The following is a 21045-nucleotide window of genomic DNA, read 5'->3' as shown; positions in this document are numbered from 1 at the left end:
AATAATCTGCGAAAATAAAAAGTGGTACAAAAACTCAGCAAAATAATGAAAAAAAGAATCAAAAAACAAACCAAGAATAAGTAGAGTTGCCCATTGCAACTCTGTGATACTCGCACGAATGAATGCTTTTAAGAGTTATATGTGTTATAATTATCACAATGCTTTGTATTACAAGTTCTTGATTGTTATATGAATAGTGTCATTCTATACGTAAATGGCAGTTATCATATAAAACCATACAATTTGTATTGGTTTGGGCAAAATTTCAGCTTTACAAGTTTAATAGATTCTATATATAAGCATATACCCTGTTATATAAATTCAATCTGAACCACTGCATTAGTCATATCCAATTCAAATAGGGTTCATTTACTATAATAAATTATTTTGGGAAAATTTGGTAAACTTAACTCATTAGTTTTTGAGAGGAAAATTAAAACGGCAGGACAGAGGAAGAGACATGGTTAAATTGATTCAAAATTTTCTTTTATTTCTTGTGCATTTTTGTAGTATACTGATATTGTACTCTTTAGTAATATTAACATTTTTCCCAGATTACAGAATTATTTATTTTGGAACACAAGTTTCAATACTTCGGTAATCACAACAAGTTTCTTTTATACGATTAACCATTTTTTCGTTGTGCTCTTGTAAAAAAAGAATTGTGATCATATATTCTTAGTATGTCCTTTCAAATTTGAGAAAAATCCTTCTTCTTAATGTTTCAATGAAATTTTTTTAAAGTTCTTTTTTCTCCATTCTACACAGAAAAAAATGAATTAGATTTTTCAACTAATCGTAATTAGCTGATCTCAAATTAGGTGTTTTTTATAAACAATTAGAAGTATTGACAACTTCTTTAGCTGTTTTAAAATTCACTATTAGCTGGGTCAACTATTTGGAATTAGTTGAATGCAATATTAAAAAGATTAGGTGATTTGTCTACTCATTTAGGTTTATTATCTAAAATAAATAGTTGGAAAAATTCAACTAATTTAATTAGATATTTCACCTAAACATTTAGTTATTTTAGAAAAGAAAACAAAAAAGTAAGTTAACAGTTTTTATGTAAATTCCTAATCAATGACTACATTTTTAAATATTTTGACTACAACTTTAGTTGATTCAGCTATTTCATTTTATATCAAGAGATTGACTAAAACATTAGCTGAAGTACCGAAAACATTAGTTGAGTTATGAAAAAATCAAAATGTTTTATTACAAAGTACCGCTGCTTTTCTTCTCCAATGACTACTTTTCTAGATATTTTAGATACAACTTTAGTTAATTCGGCCACATTTTTTTACTTAAAAAGGAATTAACTAGAACATTAGTTGAAATATCGAAAACATTAGCTGAATTTAGAAAAAAACACTTGTTTTATCAAGAAAACAATTCAAAATACCGCTACTTTTTTTGTATTTTAATTTTTAAAGTATTTGAAAAGAAGCTAGTATATGGTGAAATATTGGTGTAGTAAACAAGCATAGTTTATATTTTCAAGATTTTGTGAAATAAATTTTTCGTGGTTGAAGTTAACTTAAAAAATTTTAAAAAATCATTATTATTATTTAAAAAAAAATTAAAAATTATTTTCAAATAATTTACGCATAATACTAAATAACAACAGTTAAAATCGTATTAAAAGTAATACAAACAACTTTTTATGCAGAAAACATAGTAGAATATTCGAATGAAATTTTTAATTAATGGCTTATTCTAAAACAAAACTTTGAAGCTTCTTTGGTAAGTTTTTATATAATCAAGTTATTTTGTTTAACTAACCAAAAATATTCAATTGTATTTTAGATTGAATTTTGACTTTGAGAAAACATTTTCAGTGAAAAATTTGTTACTTCTTTCAAAATGGGAATCTTTTAAACTTAAAATTATTAATTTTTATAAAAAGGAAGGATCAGAAAAACATTAGACTTTTGTTACTTTTACAACAAGATATTCAAAGGATAGACGAACGGTCATGTTTTTACATTAAAAATAATGTAAAATAACTGAAAAAATATTAAACAAAATAAAATTAAATGAAGCAAAACTTAATTTTTTATTTATAGCATTCTTTTATTTTCAGGATTAAACCTAAATAAATTTAGAAAAGAGCCTAATTTGTTTAGATACTTTTTCTAATATAATAGGTAAAAATCCTATTATAATTAACTAAAAAATAGTTATATTTTCTATTCTCTAACTAAATAATTAGGTATATTATCTATTGTTGAGAATATTTTTTAACTCTTTATTTAGGCGAAATTCCTATTTCTTTAGTTAAATTTCAAAAAGGTTTTAAAATAAATCAACTAAATGATTAGGTGAACCGACTATTTGCTTAGTTCTAATCCACCTAAAGTTTTAGGTATTTTAGCTAGTATTGTAGATAAATCAGCAAATTTATTTGGTTAATTTTCCTAATTATTAAAAAGTAAATTCAGCTAATTTAAATTAGGCAATGTACCTAAATAGTTTAGGAGGCTGAAAATCAAGCATTTTATTAGGTGATTTATACTATTGTTTTAGCTAAATGTTCTACTCTTTTTTTTCTGTGTATTATTATTTTATTAATACCCATTTATAAATTCCTAATTTTAACCATTTAGATTTAAAAAAAAATCAATGTCCTTAAAAAACCCTAAAACAATATTTTATTATGTTAGTGTGGAATTATAGTTATCATTTAAGATTATAAAAATTTATTGAATTGGTTGAACGTAAAAATCTCTTTTATAGTGGTCTTTTTATAGTGGTTAGCTATCTGTAATTTTGTATTAAAAAACTACTCTAATGGGATTAGAATGTGAATTGTTTGAATAAACTTAAAATTGGAGAAGTAGTCCCCGTTTTCATTCGAATATTGTATAATGTGAAGCTGTATATTTTATCTGTTTGCTCCTAAATCAAAATGTATGAGACACATGTTTTGTACATGTTTGGAAAAGTTATTTTTAAAAACAATGTTTTAATTTTTTATTCGAGTCGAAAAAAAATGATAATATGAATTTTATTAGTTTCTATTTCTGTTTCTCTTGTAATCGTTCCAAAAATTCAACAAACATAGAATCCTGATTATGATAGTTTTGTTGTATGCTTGTCTTCTCACATTTTTGTTTCCATATTTTTTTGCATACATAAATTATTAATAGTAACACATACACAAATATACTAATGTTACATATATGAAAACCCCAAGCACTTTAATCTTCACCCGTATAATTTTACAAATTGCTGTAACTGAAGGATTTTAAGTTGTAAATTTTTTTTTGTATGTTAATAATGATAACCTCTGCTTTTATTTTGCAATGAAATGTTTTAAATAAACAAACCATGGAAGCAATATTTTGTGATATCTGTTTGTGTTTGTGAAAGCTCGAATTTTGAAAAATTTTTGGAGAAATCTTATAAAATATCAACATAAAATCATCTCTTTTACTGAATTAAATTTTATAACTCTTAATATTATTTCAAATTTGAACCTTATTTCAAAATTTCAAAAATCAGTATACTCAATGTGAGTTCGAAAGTTTTCAATACAAGCATATAAATAATATTATGGAAATAGGAATTCTTTCATAATTTAATTTACTCAAAATAAGACCTTTCAATGTATTAAGAGCTTCCTCAAATTCACGCACTTGCAGTTAACAAAATGTATTTATTGTTTCAAAGAACTTGTTAAAGTCCAAGTATGTGTTGTAAGATATGTGGTTCAACATATGTACACGTATTATAGCGAGGCAGGATATTCACTTCATATATTCGCCAACAAGATAACTTTTTATAATTGCATCAGTTTCAACTCGGTGAAAGAGAGAGAAGTCAGTAGTTTAGCTTTTGCCAAAAATTTTTTATACCGGGGTACACCATAGCGATACATTACTCTTACTATCAGCAAATATTTTCAGCTTCATTCATTATTTTTTACATGAATCTGGCTATGCTTCACTCTAACTGAGTTTACTTTCATGATCATAACATAGGCCTATCTACATTTAAAGTTAAATTATTAATTCAAAAAATTATCGTAGTTTCATAATATCTACGTATAGCTAAAGGGAAAATATGGTCAACCTTATAAATTATATGTACCTACATAATACCAATACCGTAATAATACAAGTGTATGTTTGTATATAAATTAATTATTACAGAACAAATATTAGAAAGGAAAAGCTTCTTGTTGATACCTAAATTATGTTATACAAAATTGAATTTTGATTTTAACACCCATATACAAAAATCTGGGCGTATTTCTTTTGAATGAATCTGTTTACCAAAATTTTCTCCAGAATATTAATTACATGATAATGAGTTTTCCATGAAAAGGCTTTTGGAAAGGAATAAAATTATAACTATAAAATGTTTATTTTACCTAAATCAAAAAAAAATTCACTTAAATCATAAATTTTCATAATGAATATTGGTACGCATTGACAATTGGAGTTTTTAAGAATCATAAGGATATAAACTACATATCATGAAGGAGATTTTAATGTTTCTAGAATATAAATAATTTACAATTTCAGTTTTTAGCTTTCACTTTTAAATAATTTTTTCTTAGAATGATCTATCGTTATAGGCCACGTTTATGGGTCGTCAAAATACGAATGAAGTAAGTTCATAATTGAAATGCCTCGTTTCCGTAAATCCAAAATGTGCACAATTTTCTTTTACAAATACACTTCAATGAGCACTGGCTGTTAACTAGCTCTCAAATAGACTTCGTAACTGTTAAATAGACTTCGTAACTTAATGAAAATTGTACACACTAAATTTCTACATACATATATGTATACAAGAACTAAGGGTGAAATGATCTATTCATACTTATTAAAAAGTTATAGATGGATGTTAACCTATTTTTGGTGAACACACACAAATTTGGTAGAGAAAAATCGGGATTCACCAAAACAAAAGCGACTTGTGATACTAGTCAAACAATCATTTTGCTTTATAAAAAATTAGATGAATTGATTATCTTAATACCAAATTGCTGCTTTGTTTTTTGTCTAAGATATTTGGAGCCGTAATCTATGAAAATAAAGTAGATGCTATTGCCGCTTTTAAAACAAATGTTGAATGCTGCATTCATGGAAAAAGTTCCCAAGTATTGGATAAAGTAACCAAAAATAGTGTTCATCGAAAAGGTACTGGAAACGCAGCTGATTATCTGAATGATGTTCTTTTCTACACATACTTGTCTTCTGATTGAAAAAAATACTCTTACTTTTCATCAAATCATTATATATGTATAGTTCTTATTTCAAGAACAAATTCGAAAATTTTTCTACTGAAGAAATTTTACTTTAAATTAATATGTACTTAAGCTATATACTTAATTCATTTAGTATACATACATTATACATGGACAATACACATCAAACTAACGAGCATATCAATAATAGTAAACAAATGCCCTTTTCAAACTAAAAATACTTTAAGTTATTCAAGAAAATTATGTTAGAAATTGACTATTAATTTGTTCTCTTCATACCTATACGTAAACATCCCTATGAATATAGTCACACTGTGTAAAACAACATACGTACATATGTCATATATAATTAGTATACTTGTATATTTTCCACTGTAATGCGGTGAATATGCGGTAAATATTTTAAAATATAATTTGATATTTTTTTTTTGAGTATTGTTTGTTTAATTTACCATAAATTAAATTTAAATTTAAAATTTTTGTGTGGTCTATTCTTAAATCACTTTTACAATTAAAATAGAAATTTTAAATACAATAATAACGTAAATATACAATTAACTTTCAGAGAATATAATAAAATTGAAACGTTCCAAATAAATGAGAAAAAAAATATTAATTTTTATTTTTAATTCATGCTACACAAAAAACCCGACAACCATAAAAGCTTTTTAAAGTAAATATTAATAAAAAACAATTCGAGGAAATTATGTTTGCAATAAATTAAAAATTTTATAACTTTCAAAAACATTTTACAACAATTATGTGAATATATGTTAATGTATATATATATGTATGGATATTATAATGAAACTAATTAAATACTCATACACATATGAGCGTATTTACCTGCACAATTTAATTATTACCGCGTGTTAATATTTTCTCATATGAGGAAAATTGGACTCGTTGAACAATATTCGAAAGTGATTAATAAAATTTTGTAGACGATTCTTGAACAATTTCAGTAGATTTGATTCAAGAAATAATTGGCTTTTATTTCCAGAATTTGATAACCTTGCGTTTTTTATCCCAGAAAGCTAAAATTGTGATACTCTTAATATTATGTATAGTATGCATATAAAAATGAAATTCAAATTTTGTGTAACCGATCCTCCGATCATAATGAAATTTTAGGTAGTGGTTAGCAATAATTTCGAAAAGGTTTAAAAAAAAATTGGAAAGCCTTTCGGTTCATCAAGTATAGAAAATTTTATTAGTTTCCATGTTATATACATATGAATATTTTCTCTTCAAGCGAATATGAAATTGAATTAAAACATGACAAACATTCGAAGCCACTGATGCTAATAAATTTTTTTTGACTTGTTACGTTTTTACAATAGTACAAATTTTTATTTAATTTTGTATAATGCACAATATTTTCGCTTTAAAAAAAGATTGTTAAAAAATTTGCGGTTTTGTAAAATAAGTCACTGAGCCCAAATAACAATTCTTTATAGTGCTGATAGCATGCGAAAGTCATCAGCATCAAATGGTCGCCCAATTTTTTGACAATTCTCAACTGAAAGGAGCCACATTTTGTGCTATAGCCAATATTTATCCTAATTAATTTTTTATTTTCATGCAATACCTCAATCAAAATATTGACACTGAAATTTTTATTGTGTAAATGTTTCCTCAACTTACACACAAAATACCATCACACCTGAAATCGAAATCATTTTCACGTTCTCTTTATTGAATGAAAAGCAATTTGTTAACTTCAGCACATTATTTTAATTTGCTACTTAAGCCCCGAAATTTCAATTTTTAAAAAAGATTACTTTCAAATTGAAATACATATTATGTATGAACATAGATTGAAAGCAAAATTCACATAAAAAATGAATAGAAAATTTTTTCATGTTCACGAAAAGTTTTTAATCATGTAAGTAATTTTATACTTGTATTTACTTACCTACACAACATGTCTATCTGAGCTTAAATAAAGCAGAACATTATCACTATGAAGTGATTTAGTACATTCTTTTTTTGGTAAAAAAAAAATTTAAAATAAATAGGTTTTTTCTTTTATATTTAATAAAATGTAAAAAATGGCAGAAAAATTCGTTTTTAATACACTTTAAAAAAATTGGGCATCGAAAAACGTTGCAAAAAGAAATGTGATAAAATATGTATAGGCAACATAATTTCTAATTTAATAAAAATCAGAAAATAATTTAGAAATTCAAACGATTTTTAAAGAATGAAATTTTTTATACAATAAATTGCATTTCTTAAAATAAGAAGTGCTTAATGCATAATGAAAATATGCAATCAAAATACAACGTATACAATGTGGAGTATAAAAATACTTTCGAACTAATAAAAAGATGAAGGAATGGTTTTGATACTGTTTTCCATAGCTTTCGAATTAATCAAGATAAATTGTCGAAATTCTTATAGAATGTAGCAACAAACACTGCGAAAATATAAAATTCATTTAATGCTAAGAATTGCAAACCTCGACTGAAGCTTTTTTTGTTTTTTAACCGAAAAATGCTATAATTAGATAATACTGCTGGCTTAGCAAATAATAATAGTAAAATAATACTTTTTCTAACGATTTATAATTAAATGCCATTAAATCAAATAATATAAAATATATTGATCAGGAACGCTCCTTACCCAGTCAAGAATTGGATTACTTTTGGAAAAACAATTTGCAAAACATGCAACTTTTAGTTTTGAAATAAATTGCTTCTTAGATTGTAACATCGTCGCGCACGCATCTAAGAAACTAAACTATTGCGTCAATTCAAATCAATTGCGTTAACTAAAAATTGCAATTAACGGTTGCATGTGTGCGTATATGGAACACTAATATGGAATACCAATAAGCAACCAAACATTTGCAAAACTAAAAATAGCATGTCTATCTTAGCCCTAAGTTTCATTCGAGCTGCAATATTATATTTCATAGTAGTCAAAAAAAAACCTTTTGTTTATACAAAAATATCCTGATTATTAGGGAATCTTCCTGTATAATTAATTTCTGCACACCATCTTAAAATTCACGAGAACTCGTGATTTTACACCGTATAAAAAAAAATAATAAATTTTCTATTTAACTTTTGAATTTTTATAAAAAAAAAAGTCTTTTAAACAATTTCTCGAAAGCAAGGTAAGTTTAAAGGAAAAATCGTTTTTAACAGGTTACCATAAGAGTTGATCATAAACTCATATTTTAATTTATTAGTTTTTTTTCGTCTTTTTTTTTGATATTAAAAACCTCAATCGTTTTAACTTTAAAAGCTGAAAGTTTTCTTTATTTTTTCTTTATTTTTCATCAAATAATTTAATTTTTCTAAAAATAAAATAAAGAGGAAAAAAATAAGTACACACATGTTTCAAGGAGCCTACCCACTAATCGTTTACAATCTTCATCTCTCACATTTTAATATGACGTTCAATATCAAAATGGATGAGGAACTTTTTACAAATCCATGTACTTATACAAAAAAAAATATAAAGAAAATGGAAAACGTGTGGTTGTTTAGGAAAATTTTTCAAAACAAATATTTTATTTCTTAATATATACAGTGTGTTCCTCTTGACACAATATGAAAAAATACTCAGAATATAGTTAACAGTGTTGTCCTTTAAAGAATCTATGCTGACTATGATTTTCATCACGATTCAATTATATTTTTATAGTATCCTTCCGTTATTTTTTTTGAAGTCTTCAAGATTACCAAAATCAATATGTATGATATATACACGCATATATTTCGGGGCAAATACTTTTAGACAACGTTCATATATTTTATTTGATTTAATTTCAGTTTGATATTAAAAATCCGAATTGCTGGTATTTATGACTGAAACAAAAAAAATTTGATTTGACGTGTCATTTTACACATCATAAGACATGAAGAGCATAGTTAATAAAATTTTCTGAATAACTTTCTAGTAAAATTCATAGAAAAATTTATACTTTCGCTTGCTTATTGTATTACATTTGATCTTTCATAATTATTTTTAAGTATTGCCTTTAATTTTAGAATAATATCCGTTTCCATTTATCCGATATTTTAAAAAAAGGTTCGCTCATTACTAATAGCAGTTTTACTGCTAATTAAATGAGGAAATTAGATGACTTAAATAGTCAATTCATATGCGAGATCGATTCATTAGAATGTACGATCCAATTATTATTATAAACATTGCCACAATAAAATTTTATTAAAAATGTGTTTTGCCATTTTTCTAATTAAAATAAAGAAACATTTCTTTTAATACTTTAGTTCCTTAATTTTGAAATATTAATAATATTTCATGTTATAATGAACTGTAAACAATATTGTAGTTGTATAATGAATTATTACCCTTAATTATTAATTAAACAACTACAATTTTTGTTGCATAGCCCTGTAGAATTTAATTTGAAATGCTAATAAGATGGCTGCTGTAGAAATAGTAATAAGTAATTCAATTCTTGACATCGTAGTCTTATTGCCCTGGCTCTGTTATATGTTTTCACCCGTTAATACGAATGTTTTCACTATACCTTTACCAAAAATGATAATTTGCTCTTATGCTATTAACAGAAACAACTACTATTGGACTCTAATTAAACACTCTATATTTTAAAATACCTTTTAATATCCTTAGAAAGTTTTTGTTGTTTTATATAAAAAAAATGAGTTTCCTTATACGTATACCTATTAAACCGAAAAAAAGGAATCCGAATAAAATAAACTTTTCATACAAAACAAAAAAGTTTTATGCATATAAAAATTGTTTATCTTTCTAATAAAAGTAACTCTCAAGACGTGTATAAAAATTATTGCGAGTTATATAAGTAAAAAGTATAAGCATGTTTGTTTGTATAATGTAAAAAAAAAATAAAAATAACCGTAAAGCAAACACGCAAGAATTTGAGGTGGGCAATTATTTATCAACATTTTACCTAAACAACATATGCATGCATGTACATATGTATGCTAAAGATTTTAATAATACTAAAGTGGGTGATAATAATTCACGAACAATAATATGTTTGGTGTCATAGGAATTATACCAGTTTATCGATACTGAGACCTATACTAATAGCAATAAAAATACAAGTTTAAGGTAAAAATATAAAATCGATATTATTAAAATTTTTTACTATTGTAATTCTATTTTCATTTTATTAAATTTCTTTATTATTTTCTCATTGAACTCCTTAAAAACTTGCATGTATTTATAAAATAGTTCAAGTTCAATGACGACAATCACAATTATCAGCGTGCTATTTTCCACTTATATGCTTTTACAATAAATAAAACGAGAAGGAATAACCTTCAATTCAAATTTTTTTTTAGTTTAAAACTTATTTACTTTTCTTGACATAATTTTCAATATGACAATGATTCTGGACTAAAATTTTTAATAAAACTAAAAGTGTACTCAAGTAGTTTTTGTTTTTAAATGAATAAAATATGAATAAGTACTTTTCAAAATATGGTCGTGTATTATAGGAGTTGCCGAAATTACAAAAAGATTCTAACCAATTCAAATACGGGTACATAAATATTTTTGAAGATGGAAATTTGAATTTTGTAATTTTCTCGAAGTTGCTTGAAACCTTTAAAATTATTTTTATGATTTAACCGAAATTTAGTATGAAAGAATGATCGATTTCGGTTGTTCCTAATTCAATGTAAATTTTATACATTTAGTTTTATATTTTGAAATCTTAACCTTGATATTATGAATAAATTATTTTCTTTCGGAAAAATTTTTCCTTGATTTTATTTTTCAATTATACGGAGAAACCAAATGTTCGGCAAGAAAAAAAAGTGGTATGCAAGAACGTTTTTTTCTATTTCCCTTTATTTTCACGGAAAGTAAAGGAAAAATAATATGCTTTTTACCCTTTTACTAAGCTCAAATTTTTAAAACGGAATGAGGCTTATATTTTTGTTGTTTATTAAGTTCGAATGTTATGCTAATTAAGGAGTGCCGTATTGTTTTTCATTTCGGGTGCTGCTATATCGCAAACTTTTTTTTTAGATAAATGAGCATATAAATGAATTTAAAATTTTGTTTATTTTTTCTAATATATTTTAGTACTGAAAATATTTTTTGTTTTTTTTTAAATAATTTTTTATATAAAACAAAACAAAATTTAAGATTGAAAAATTTTAGCGCAAACTAAACTGTCAAAAACTTTTAATACTACTTGTTGAATGTTAATTTTTTAAATAAGGAAAAAAAACATTCTAGTGTATTCTAGCTAAAATGAGATGAACATCAGCAAATGAACATTTATATGACTGATAGAATACACAATTTTATAACAGTAAACCTTTCAAAAATTTCCGCTTGTCACTTAAATTATAGTAAAATAAGTAAAATATTTTAAAAGGAAGAAATTAAAAGTTATAAAAGGAAGCAAATTTTTTTCTCATTACACCGTGAGCAAGTTAGAACTATTTATGGTCCTTGAACTTCCATTTAAAAATAAACTATTTTTATGCCTGTAACATCACTACATTAATTACTAGTCTATGAAATAACTGTTCGAGTCTATGAAATAACTGTGTTCTTCTAATAACTCAAAACTAATATTTGGTAAATTTCCAAAATTTATTTGAACTGGATGTAATAGAGACAATCGTATGGTTGATTACCATACAACTACAAAAATTACATATCGTGCGAGTATCATAGATTCGACCCGCCCAACTTTTATCTAATTAATTGGCTTCATTTTCGGATTCTTGCGAAGGTTAAATATTCATGACAGTTGGACAAGTTAAATTTTAACATTATTCAAAAATTATTATGACAATATAACAAAACATATTCGTTTACAGTTAGAAACACAAAACAACAAACAAAAATAAAATAAAAATAAAATAAAAAAAATTCAACTTCTGTTCTTGAAAGTTTATAGATAATAATAGAAAATATTATGCAAATTAATATTAAAAAAAATAAGAAAAAAAATTAAAATAAAACAAGAGCAGCAAGAATAATAAAAAATACGAGTATATTCTTCAATCTCCTTCTCTCCTCATTTTATTTTGAATAATAAATAGAGGGCAAGAAAAGAAAAATAATGTTAACATTTTTAAGAAAGATAATCTTTAGGAAAAATGAAAAAAAATAACAAAAGAAGAAGAAAAATTAAAAAAAAAAAACACAAAAGACTCATTAGAAGTCCCTATAATTTCTGCTTTTAATCAACAAATGAACAACAACACTGCAGTGTTCTGTGCTCCACTGTACTCCGAACTGCCTTAATAAAAAGAAAACATATAAGAATAAAAGGAAATTGTATAGAAATGATAAAATGAGGTCGAATAGTTTAGTTATACATAAGTATACATAAATATTTACAATATACCAACACTATACCAGAATTAGAAAAGATCAAAGAAAGATAAACCTTTATTGCCTGTTAAGAATTTCTTTAAAATTAATGTAAAGCAAAACAAGATTATTAATTAAATTTATTGTATAAATTATAAAAAGCTGTGCAAATAATAAAATATGAATAAAAATATTGTATAAAGAAAATTTTTATTAACTTTTTATTAATGTCGAAACAAAGCAAGGATATTAAGTAAAAAAAATTAATATTAAAAGGAAGTTTTCACTGAAAAGTAGTGCTAAGAAGTTTGTTCAATTGAAAATTTGGAATTTGGCTAATCATGGTAAAAGGTACCTACGGTACCTTTCGTTAGTTTTCTCAAATATTAATTTTGTAGCGTAAGCGACAAAATTCTGTGGAAGGCATTTTTATGAATCGTTTTATTTTATGAAATTTTTTTCTAATTGTGTTTTAAAATTCCATTTTTCTTGGTACATGCTAAGTGTAGCCTAAAAAGTAAATTTCTAAATTTTATTAACAATTTAATATTATTCACATATTTTTTTCAATGAAATATTTTCCTGAAAGATCTCACATTTTCTTAAAATATTCTCTCAAATTTGATTTATTGTTGATTGCATACCTTTATTTTTTTAGATACATACAATAAAACTTTTTTTTATAAATTTCTTTTGTTGTAGGCGGGTCCTATTTAAAAATAACCTGTGCGAAAAATACAAATTCGAAAATTTAGATTTTAGTTTTCCAATGTTATTGTCATTTATGACATTGTTCCGTTATATATTCTAAAAAGAATCCGATAAGGCACCTACACGTTACAATGTTTTTCTTAAAATAAATTTTTCAATTTAATAAGAGGAAAATTAAATAACACGTTGGAAAATATTTGTCCAATCATTCTCGTTTTATATACATATGTACTTCCATGAATTTGCTTTTAAGGAAAATGGATAATCTAATTCAGAATTATGGAATCTGAGTTGGAGCCGAGAAGGCGCAGTATGATTTTGGCAGTTTTAAATTTTTAGATCCACAAGGTCATATTAAATTTTAAAGTTTGGATCTAAATTTGGGTCTAATTAAAAAAAATATGGTCAAGTTTGGAGTTAGAATAGAAAATTTCTACAACTTGCTCCGCTTCTTGAATTAGAACAATAGAAAATCTTTGAAATTAAATTAATTTTAATTTAAAAGATTTTCCATTGCTCTGAATTTTAGTAATACTACTCATGAATTCTCAATGTTACTTAGAAGTTCTAAGTATACTTATGTATGTGTACTGAAATTCCAAAAGATTTTAATAATCTTTAGAACACCATTTTGGTCATACAACTTAAAATATTATATTTAGCAATTTTATATATAGCATAAAATACAATTTATCACAAATAGATGCAATGAATAAATTTTTTTTCGTAATTAAATTTTTTTTTTCACTTACCTTCGTATTTATAAATTCACAAGCCATATCCTTTAGAGATTTTAAATTTAATGTTGTTAACGGCACTGTCACCGCATCTCTTAAATTTCCAAATTGGAAAAGGAATGTCACTTCAGGTCCCTCCATAATAACAGGGACTGAATTATTAAATAATTTCGCCAGCGCAAATAATTAATGTTGTCCTTATGGTAATAGAAAAACAAAATATAAAACAAGAGAGCACCAAGCCGATAAAATAAAAAGAAAAAATTAAAATCAAGTCAAAAAAAAAGGATAAAATAATTTTGTCTTCTTTTTTTTTCTTTTGTTTTTTTAATTTCAAACAAAATTGATTGAATTTTTTTTTCTTTATTTTGTGCACTTTCCAACTATATAAATGATTGAAGGGAAATTCCTCTCTTATGATTTTCCAAATTTCCGAATTCTAAATGTATAAAAAATGACTTCGACAAGTGAATTTTTGCGCGATTCATTAATCTGAAATGAACAAGAAAATTTAATTTAAATATTTTATAATTAAAATTTAAGTGAATTAAATATTAATTTTTGGGTTGCCATTTATTACATTACGAATTAAATAAGTGTGAGAAGAAAATTATTTAGTTGTGGAGGAAAGTGTTAAATTAGGAAATTTTTATGAAAAAATGTTTTGTTTCTTTTGAATTTTTTTTTTAAATTTCATTTTTATTGTATGCGTAGGATTTTCGACAGCAACAAGTTTTCATTGTGATTTCTGGTTATGTCTGTAATTATGCCATATTTAGAGCAATATTTTAGGGTAAATAAAAGTTATAGACATTCAAAGGAGTACAACTCATTTTTTTAAGTTAAAAGTGAGTAAAAAGAAACTGAAGCTAACTCTCTATTTTGGGTCAAAGAATTTTTATCTATTCCATGTACTTACAAATCATTATGAAAAGCAGTAATTCCCTATTAAAGGGTAATTTTTACGTAAAATTCAAACTTTGTATTTTAGTTAGTTTTTTTCATTTTATTCGAAATTTCATTATTTTGATTTGTACTCTTTTGTACACCTTTTTTTTACAGAAAAATTTATTTCAACTGAGAATACAAGTAAGTTATCGTTAATCTCAACTAAATATCAAACATTAATTCTTAGACACCGCTTTTCGTTCCGTTTCACATTTGATTAACAAATTTCAAACAAAATTTATAAACTTTAATATTAAAATTATTCAAATTTTTAAAATTTTGATAAAAATCGTAAAAACTTTACTATTATTGCTTAAAGGCGACATTCACTTTTATGTTAGAACTGAAAAATAAGACAACTCTTATATGTATATATGTATATATCATTTTGAAAATTGCATACGATTGAGGCATGAACAAAAATTTTTCTTAATAAAATTCTACTTAATGCCAAGTACAAACTTTGTTCTTTTCAATATTATAAAACTTTTTTTTTAATAAAATAACAGATAAAAAATTTCTTAAATACAAAATGTGAAAATTCTGAAATATTAAAATACACATACGTTCATACATATAATGCGTGTTCATTCAAAAATGAAAAAAAATGTCAAAATCCAAAATCTTCTTTATAAAAATCTAATGATAAATAAAAATTATAATCTTTATGTCTGCTATGTTTGATTTCAAGAAATAACACTGACGAAACTTTTGCAATAAAATCACAATAATTTTTTTGTTTCAATAACTTTGAAATCATATTTTTTCAATAAATTAAGTTAATTTAAAAGCACTTTCTTACGAGTACAAGAATCAGCGTACATAATACAAAAACAAATTCCTTATAAAAATATATAATATTAAGAAATCATAAAATTAAATGAAAACTTACAAACTTCGAGGAAAATATTCTTAAATTCAACAATCAATCGTCAATACAATTTATAATTTTTAAGAAAATTGTGAATGGTTGCTAAACAACATAAATGAGTTCTCGTTTTTTTTTCTATTGAAATTTTTGCATAATTTTATAGCAAGCCTTAATGCTCTCTTTAACTCAATTAATTTGGCGATGAGTTTTCCTGGTTTCAATCCTATTATAACATAGATTTCTTTAGAAAAAAAACTCAGTTAAACAAGTAGGTAAAATATTTGAGAAAAAAAATCGATTGGAAATTAAATTTAGATTACTAAAATTTCCCTAGTTTATAACTTTAACCTGTATAATACAAAAGTAGTATATAATTGCTTGTAGTCTCAGATATATTTCATACTATTGAGTGGTTTAATTTTGTGCATTAATATAGTCAATATATACGTATGTATTCATCAATATTCCTTAAAAGCTCTTGGTATTTCTTTTGAAATTTTCCTGGAAATAATGTAGATATTATTTTAAATTGAAAAGGGATCCGCATCAAAATAATCGTTTCGTATTTTAAATAACTTTATTTGGTCTTATTCATACAAAAATAGAAATCTTGACTGGAATTATTAAACACAACTTAACAAAATATCTCAGGGGAAATACAAAAGAATATTTGAAAGAAAGGAAAGCCTTAACGAATTTATTTTTTTCTTTTTCTTTTGTTTGTTAGTTATTTTGGCCATTTTTTTTATTTTTTCTCTTTTTTTATATCTTTTCTCATACTTCCACCAAAAAATTTAAAGATAAAAATATTTTCATATTTTACGTAAAATGCTTCAAGCATGTTATATATAAAAAAAACAAGTGAAAGTTCCACATAATTTTTGACATAAGGGTAAAAAAAAAATTAAATATTGTTCTGTACTTAAACGTTTACATACAAACATTGTACACGCACTTACATTGCCTGTACGAGTTTAAATTTGTCATAATTTGTAGAAAGTCAAGAAAGTGTCATTTTATCACTTGTTATGTAGAAAGTGTCAGGTTCAGGAAATCAGAAATTTTTAAAACGTTTCATTCCCCAATAGTAAGAGTCATTGAGAAGCTATTGAAATTCTAACTAACCATGAAGAAAAGTTTTAAGTAAATAACTTTACATTGTTCAAATTTCTTCCACAATTCAAGCCCTACAATAATGTCAGAATTAACGTGCTTCCTTATTGTTTTTTCAATGGGTCCACCCAATCTTGTTTTGGAAGCGGGGGCAGTTCTTTTATTTCATTTTTATGAGATGTGTCTCGCCACTTATATTTCTTTTCTAATAGCATATATTTTCAACGTTTTAGATTGCTTGTAAACAGTGTGAATGAATTGATCATAAAATTGTATACATTTCGTATAATCCCAGTCAAATCTTGGCAGGATAATGTTTGGAAGTTTTATCATTGTGTTTATTGGACTTTCGATGTCATTCTGAACCTGCGAATTCCCTAGCTTTTCTTTGAAAGCTATGACAGTAATGTGCGGATCTTTTATAGCTATATATATTTCGATGTCAAGTTGCTCTATGTTTTTAAGGTCAATTTTTATTCAGTTTATCATTCCTTCATAAGATTGATATGACTGTCTAACCTTCTGGCTTCCTTGTTAATTTTACTTATTTTCAAATTAACAATTAATTCTTATTACATAAATTTAAAATTCCTGTTATATACGAATATTTTCTATAAACTAAATTCATGTCACTTTATATTATAAAAGAATGGGGATAACATTTTCCTCTAATTATAAAAAATATCAAGGCGTAAACACTTTAATCTGTTTAAAAAATTAACGCTCAATTAAAATTGAAATTAAGTAGAAATCTGGCTTCTTTTATTTTGCTTGACGAATTTTAATTGTAAATTCCCCAAAAATTTAATATTCTTAAAGGTAACAAAACAAAGATGTATTTAATATTTAAGTTTCGTTCATAATTTTTTTATTCTTAAATTAAATTTTAAATTTTTTGTAAGTTAGAATTAGTTATTGATTAATATATATAGCTAGTTATATGCTTATGTATGAATATTTTTTAAGCGTGCGGGCATTTAGTTTAACCAAAGACTTCATAATTACTTGTATTTTTAAAGTCCTTGGTTTAAGTCTGATATTACTCACTACAAGCAAATGCTTTGAGAAGTAGTTACAAAGGTAATATTAGCGAATTGATTGAACTTGAAAAATTTAATCGAGAATATTGTGAGAATCCATTTAAATTCAAATGTTTTAAAAAATTTGACTAAGTAAATTTGTTATTGAGTACATAGGGCTTTAAACACTCGCATAATTACTATAATCATTTTAGCAGCTTATTTATGAAATATAATAAAATTTATTAGCCATAAACGTATCAGTATTTCAATTAAATATTTATAACTTAATGTGATTTATTTTAATCAAATTTGGCTTTGTATATTCAATACTTATATGATAAAAATAATTATTTTTGATAAAAAATAAAACAAAATTCCAGAAATAAACGGAACATAATTTCCGTTTATAAATTAAATCCGCGTGTTACTTGTTAATAAATAATTGTTATACACATACGTATTTCGTATTTATGTGTACTTATATGTCTATATGATATAAATATACGTATGCAAATAGCAAAATAAAATATAAATTATTTTTACAATTTATTAATAAATTCATTAATAATATTTTATTGGTATTATAAATTTCAGGCATATGGTAATAAAATTTATTTTTCCTGTATAAAAGTGTTTATACGCCTTGTGTGTACCTACTCGTATTTGTTACGTCTATACAGTGTAAAATTTTTATACAGTGTATATCACAAAAAATAGGAAGTTGATAAGTACACATAGATATTGTTGATAGAGAATATAATTCTCATATTCTCCATCAATCTACAAATAAAAACAGGAAATATTTTTTTGTCTCTATACAAATTAAAGTGAACAGAAAAACACCGGTTTGACCTTTTTTTTTAATTTACTAAAGTTTGGCCATTTGTTATACACTTTTTGGCTTCACTTGCATGAATTTTCATAATTTCGCTCCTTTTATAAAGACTAGGCACATTTCTTTTTTTTTCGTCTACCATACTATTACTGGTATAACTGGGGAACCATTTAGTCACATTCATTGCCAGTTAACTAATAAAATTTTTGACCTGCGTAAAACCAATATCAACTCCTGTACAAATAATACTTATAATTTCAGTTTTCCTTTTATGTAAACTTAAAGAAAATTTAATCAGAATTTTAAATTTACAATGTAATCAGACTAACCCTTGAATTTAATCTTAAAAGAGCATATAAAACAAAAACTAAGAAATTTGAATAAAAAAATTTCTATTTAAAAAAAGTTCAATATACCAATTTTTTTTAGTAGAAAGACGTAAAATTACGCATGCTCAAAATGAAATTTTAGATTTGTATATTTTTTAAACGCGCTACTTCCCCAAATTTTAGGAACTTCCAATTTCATTAATCTTTTAAAATGATCAACTTCTGAAACACCATGTAAAAGCAATAATAATACTTGATGAAATCTATATTATTATTTGACTAGTTTTCTAGATTCCATATACGAGTACTATAAATAGTTGCCATAACATTTCGTTTTAGTATAATTATTGCTTTCCACACCTTTCGCACCCACCTAATGTGATATAGTACTCGCAATTAATTACAAATTTGAAAAGTATTTATTCGCTTTTTTAATTTTAAGTATAAACAACATGAATTTTGTATCTCACTTCTTATTCATACGCGTATGCGGTGTGCCACCATAATTGTAAAAATAAATAAAAATGCAGGTGTCGTCGATTACGATAAAAAATTCTGTGAGAACTTATTTTCCGCATACGAATAATTTCGGTATTAAATCTCAATTTAATATCAGAATTATAATTTATGTATTTATGTATGTATTTTAATAGAAATTATTTTTAACACTTAAAATAATATAAGCGCGATAAATAAAAGAACGAAATGTAAAGCAATGCGCAATTGGTTAAATATAATCTAAAACATATTTACAAAATTATTAAAGCACTCAATAAAGCTACCATTCATGAAAATACATAAATATTCAAAATAAATCCTGGGCATATAATTTTTTTAAGCGTGGAAATGTAAACTTTCTTCGGTTTTACTGGCCCAGCTAGAGTATTCTAATCGATTTTAATATTGAGAACAGCAATAGAATAGCTTTATTTTAATTAAATTACTATTTTCTACAACAAAAGATTGATAAGTAGATTTCTAATTAAAATTATCAAAAAAATTAAGGTTTAAAATTTAAGTTCTACACTTTTGCGGTTGAAGTTTCGTTGCATCTGATTTGAAGGTTCGTTAATCCACAATTTTTACAATTTAGGACCGAGAATAAAGAAGGTTATTTAAGTCCATTGAATTAGCGATTAAAATATACTTTTCAAGCTTAGAATGAAAAATCAATGTGCTAAAAGTTTAGCACTTAGAAGAAGGTTCCATTTTTATTTTAAAATAAATTCAATAATACTTTTGAATTTGTATACAAAAAGAGAAATCTGTTTTAAGTTTTAACTAAACAAACCCAAACAAAAATATTTTTTTAAACTATAAAATTTACATTAATGCGAGTTATCCTACAAGACCGTCTGAATGCAGCACACTTATTGCAACACATATTCAAGTTCAATAAACAATACTTCAAAATATCACGAAATTGAAGAGCTTTCACAATATGAAATTTTTTTAGGGGGACTTGTTTTTCATATGCATATAAATTTTCTCATACACCTCTATAAAAATGAAAATTAATTAAAATCGTTTTCAAACGTTTCCAAACAATCATTTTAATTCTGCTTCGTTAAAAAAAATAATTAATTCGATTGAAGCGTTCTTTTGTTATTATAAAAAAAATTGTTAGGCAGTGTTACTTTTAACTTTAAAATAAAACAAATTACTTCAGTTATGTCAACATTCATACGCTTCAGAGAATTTACAAACTTCACAACTCTTACCTCACTTCATATAAAAATTCAGTTATTCTTCCTTTAAAAGGAGCACATAAAAATTTTTACCTAAATAATTTTTTCTTGTTTTTTATTTAAGCCATGTACACATGTACAGAATGTTCACCTACATTATTCAGTGTATATGTGATGGTGCTAAAAACAATCACTGATGTGTAAAGCTTTTTAACAGAATGATGTAAAATTAAAATTGGTTTTCATTGCATGATGCATGGTTTAA

General features: G+C 24.8%; 1 protein-coding gene across 1 annotated transcript in view; it reads right to left on the bottom strand.

Annotated features, from left to right (window-relative positions):
• Positions 1–21045, bottom strand: part of LOC129614305 (serine/threonine-protein kinase D3) — a 93180-nt gene that overhangs the window by 38046 nt on the left and 34089 nt on the right. Inside the window, exon 3 of the mRNA XM_055528852.1 lies at positions 13990–14466. Coding sequence (XP_055384827.1) covers positions 13990–14115 — 126 coding nt within the window. The 5' untranslated portion in view covers positions 14116–14466. The remainder of the gene's footprint in view (positions 1–13989; positions 14467–21045) is intronic.

Source organism: Condylostylus longicornis, unplaced genomic scaffold, assembly GCF_029603195.1.
Source record: "Condylostylus longicornis isolate FDR11 unplaced genomic scaffold, ASM2960319v2 ptg000004l, whole genome shotgun sequence".
In the NCBI taxonomy this organism is placed as follows: domain Eukaryota; kingdom Metazoa; phylum Arthropoda; class Insecta; order Diptera; family Dolichopodidae; genus Condylostylus; species Condylostylus longicornis.
This window is presented reverse-complemented; position numbering and strand designations above follow the sequence as displayed.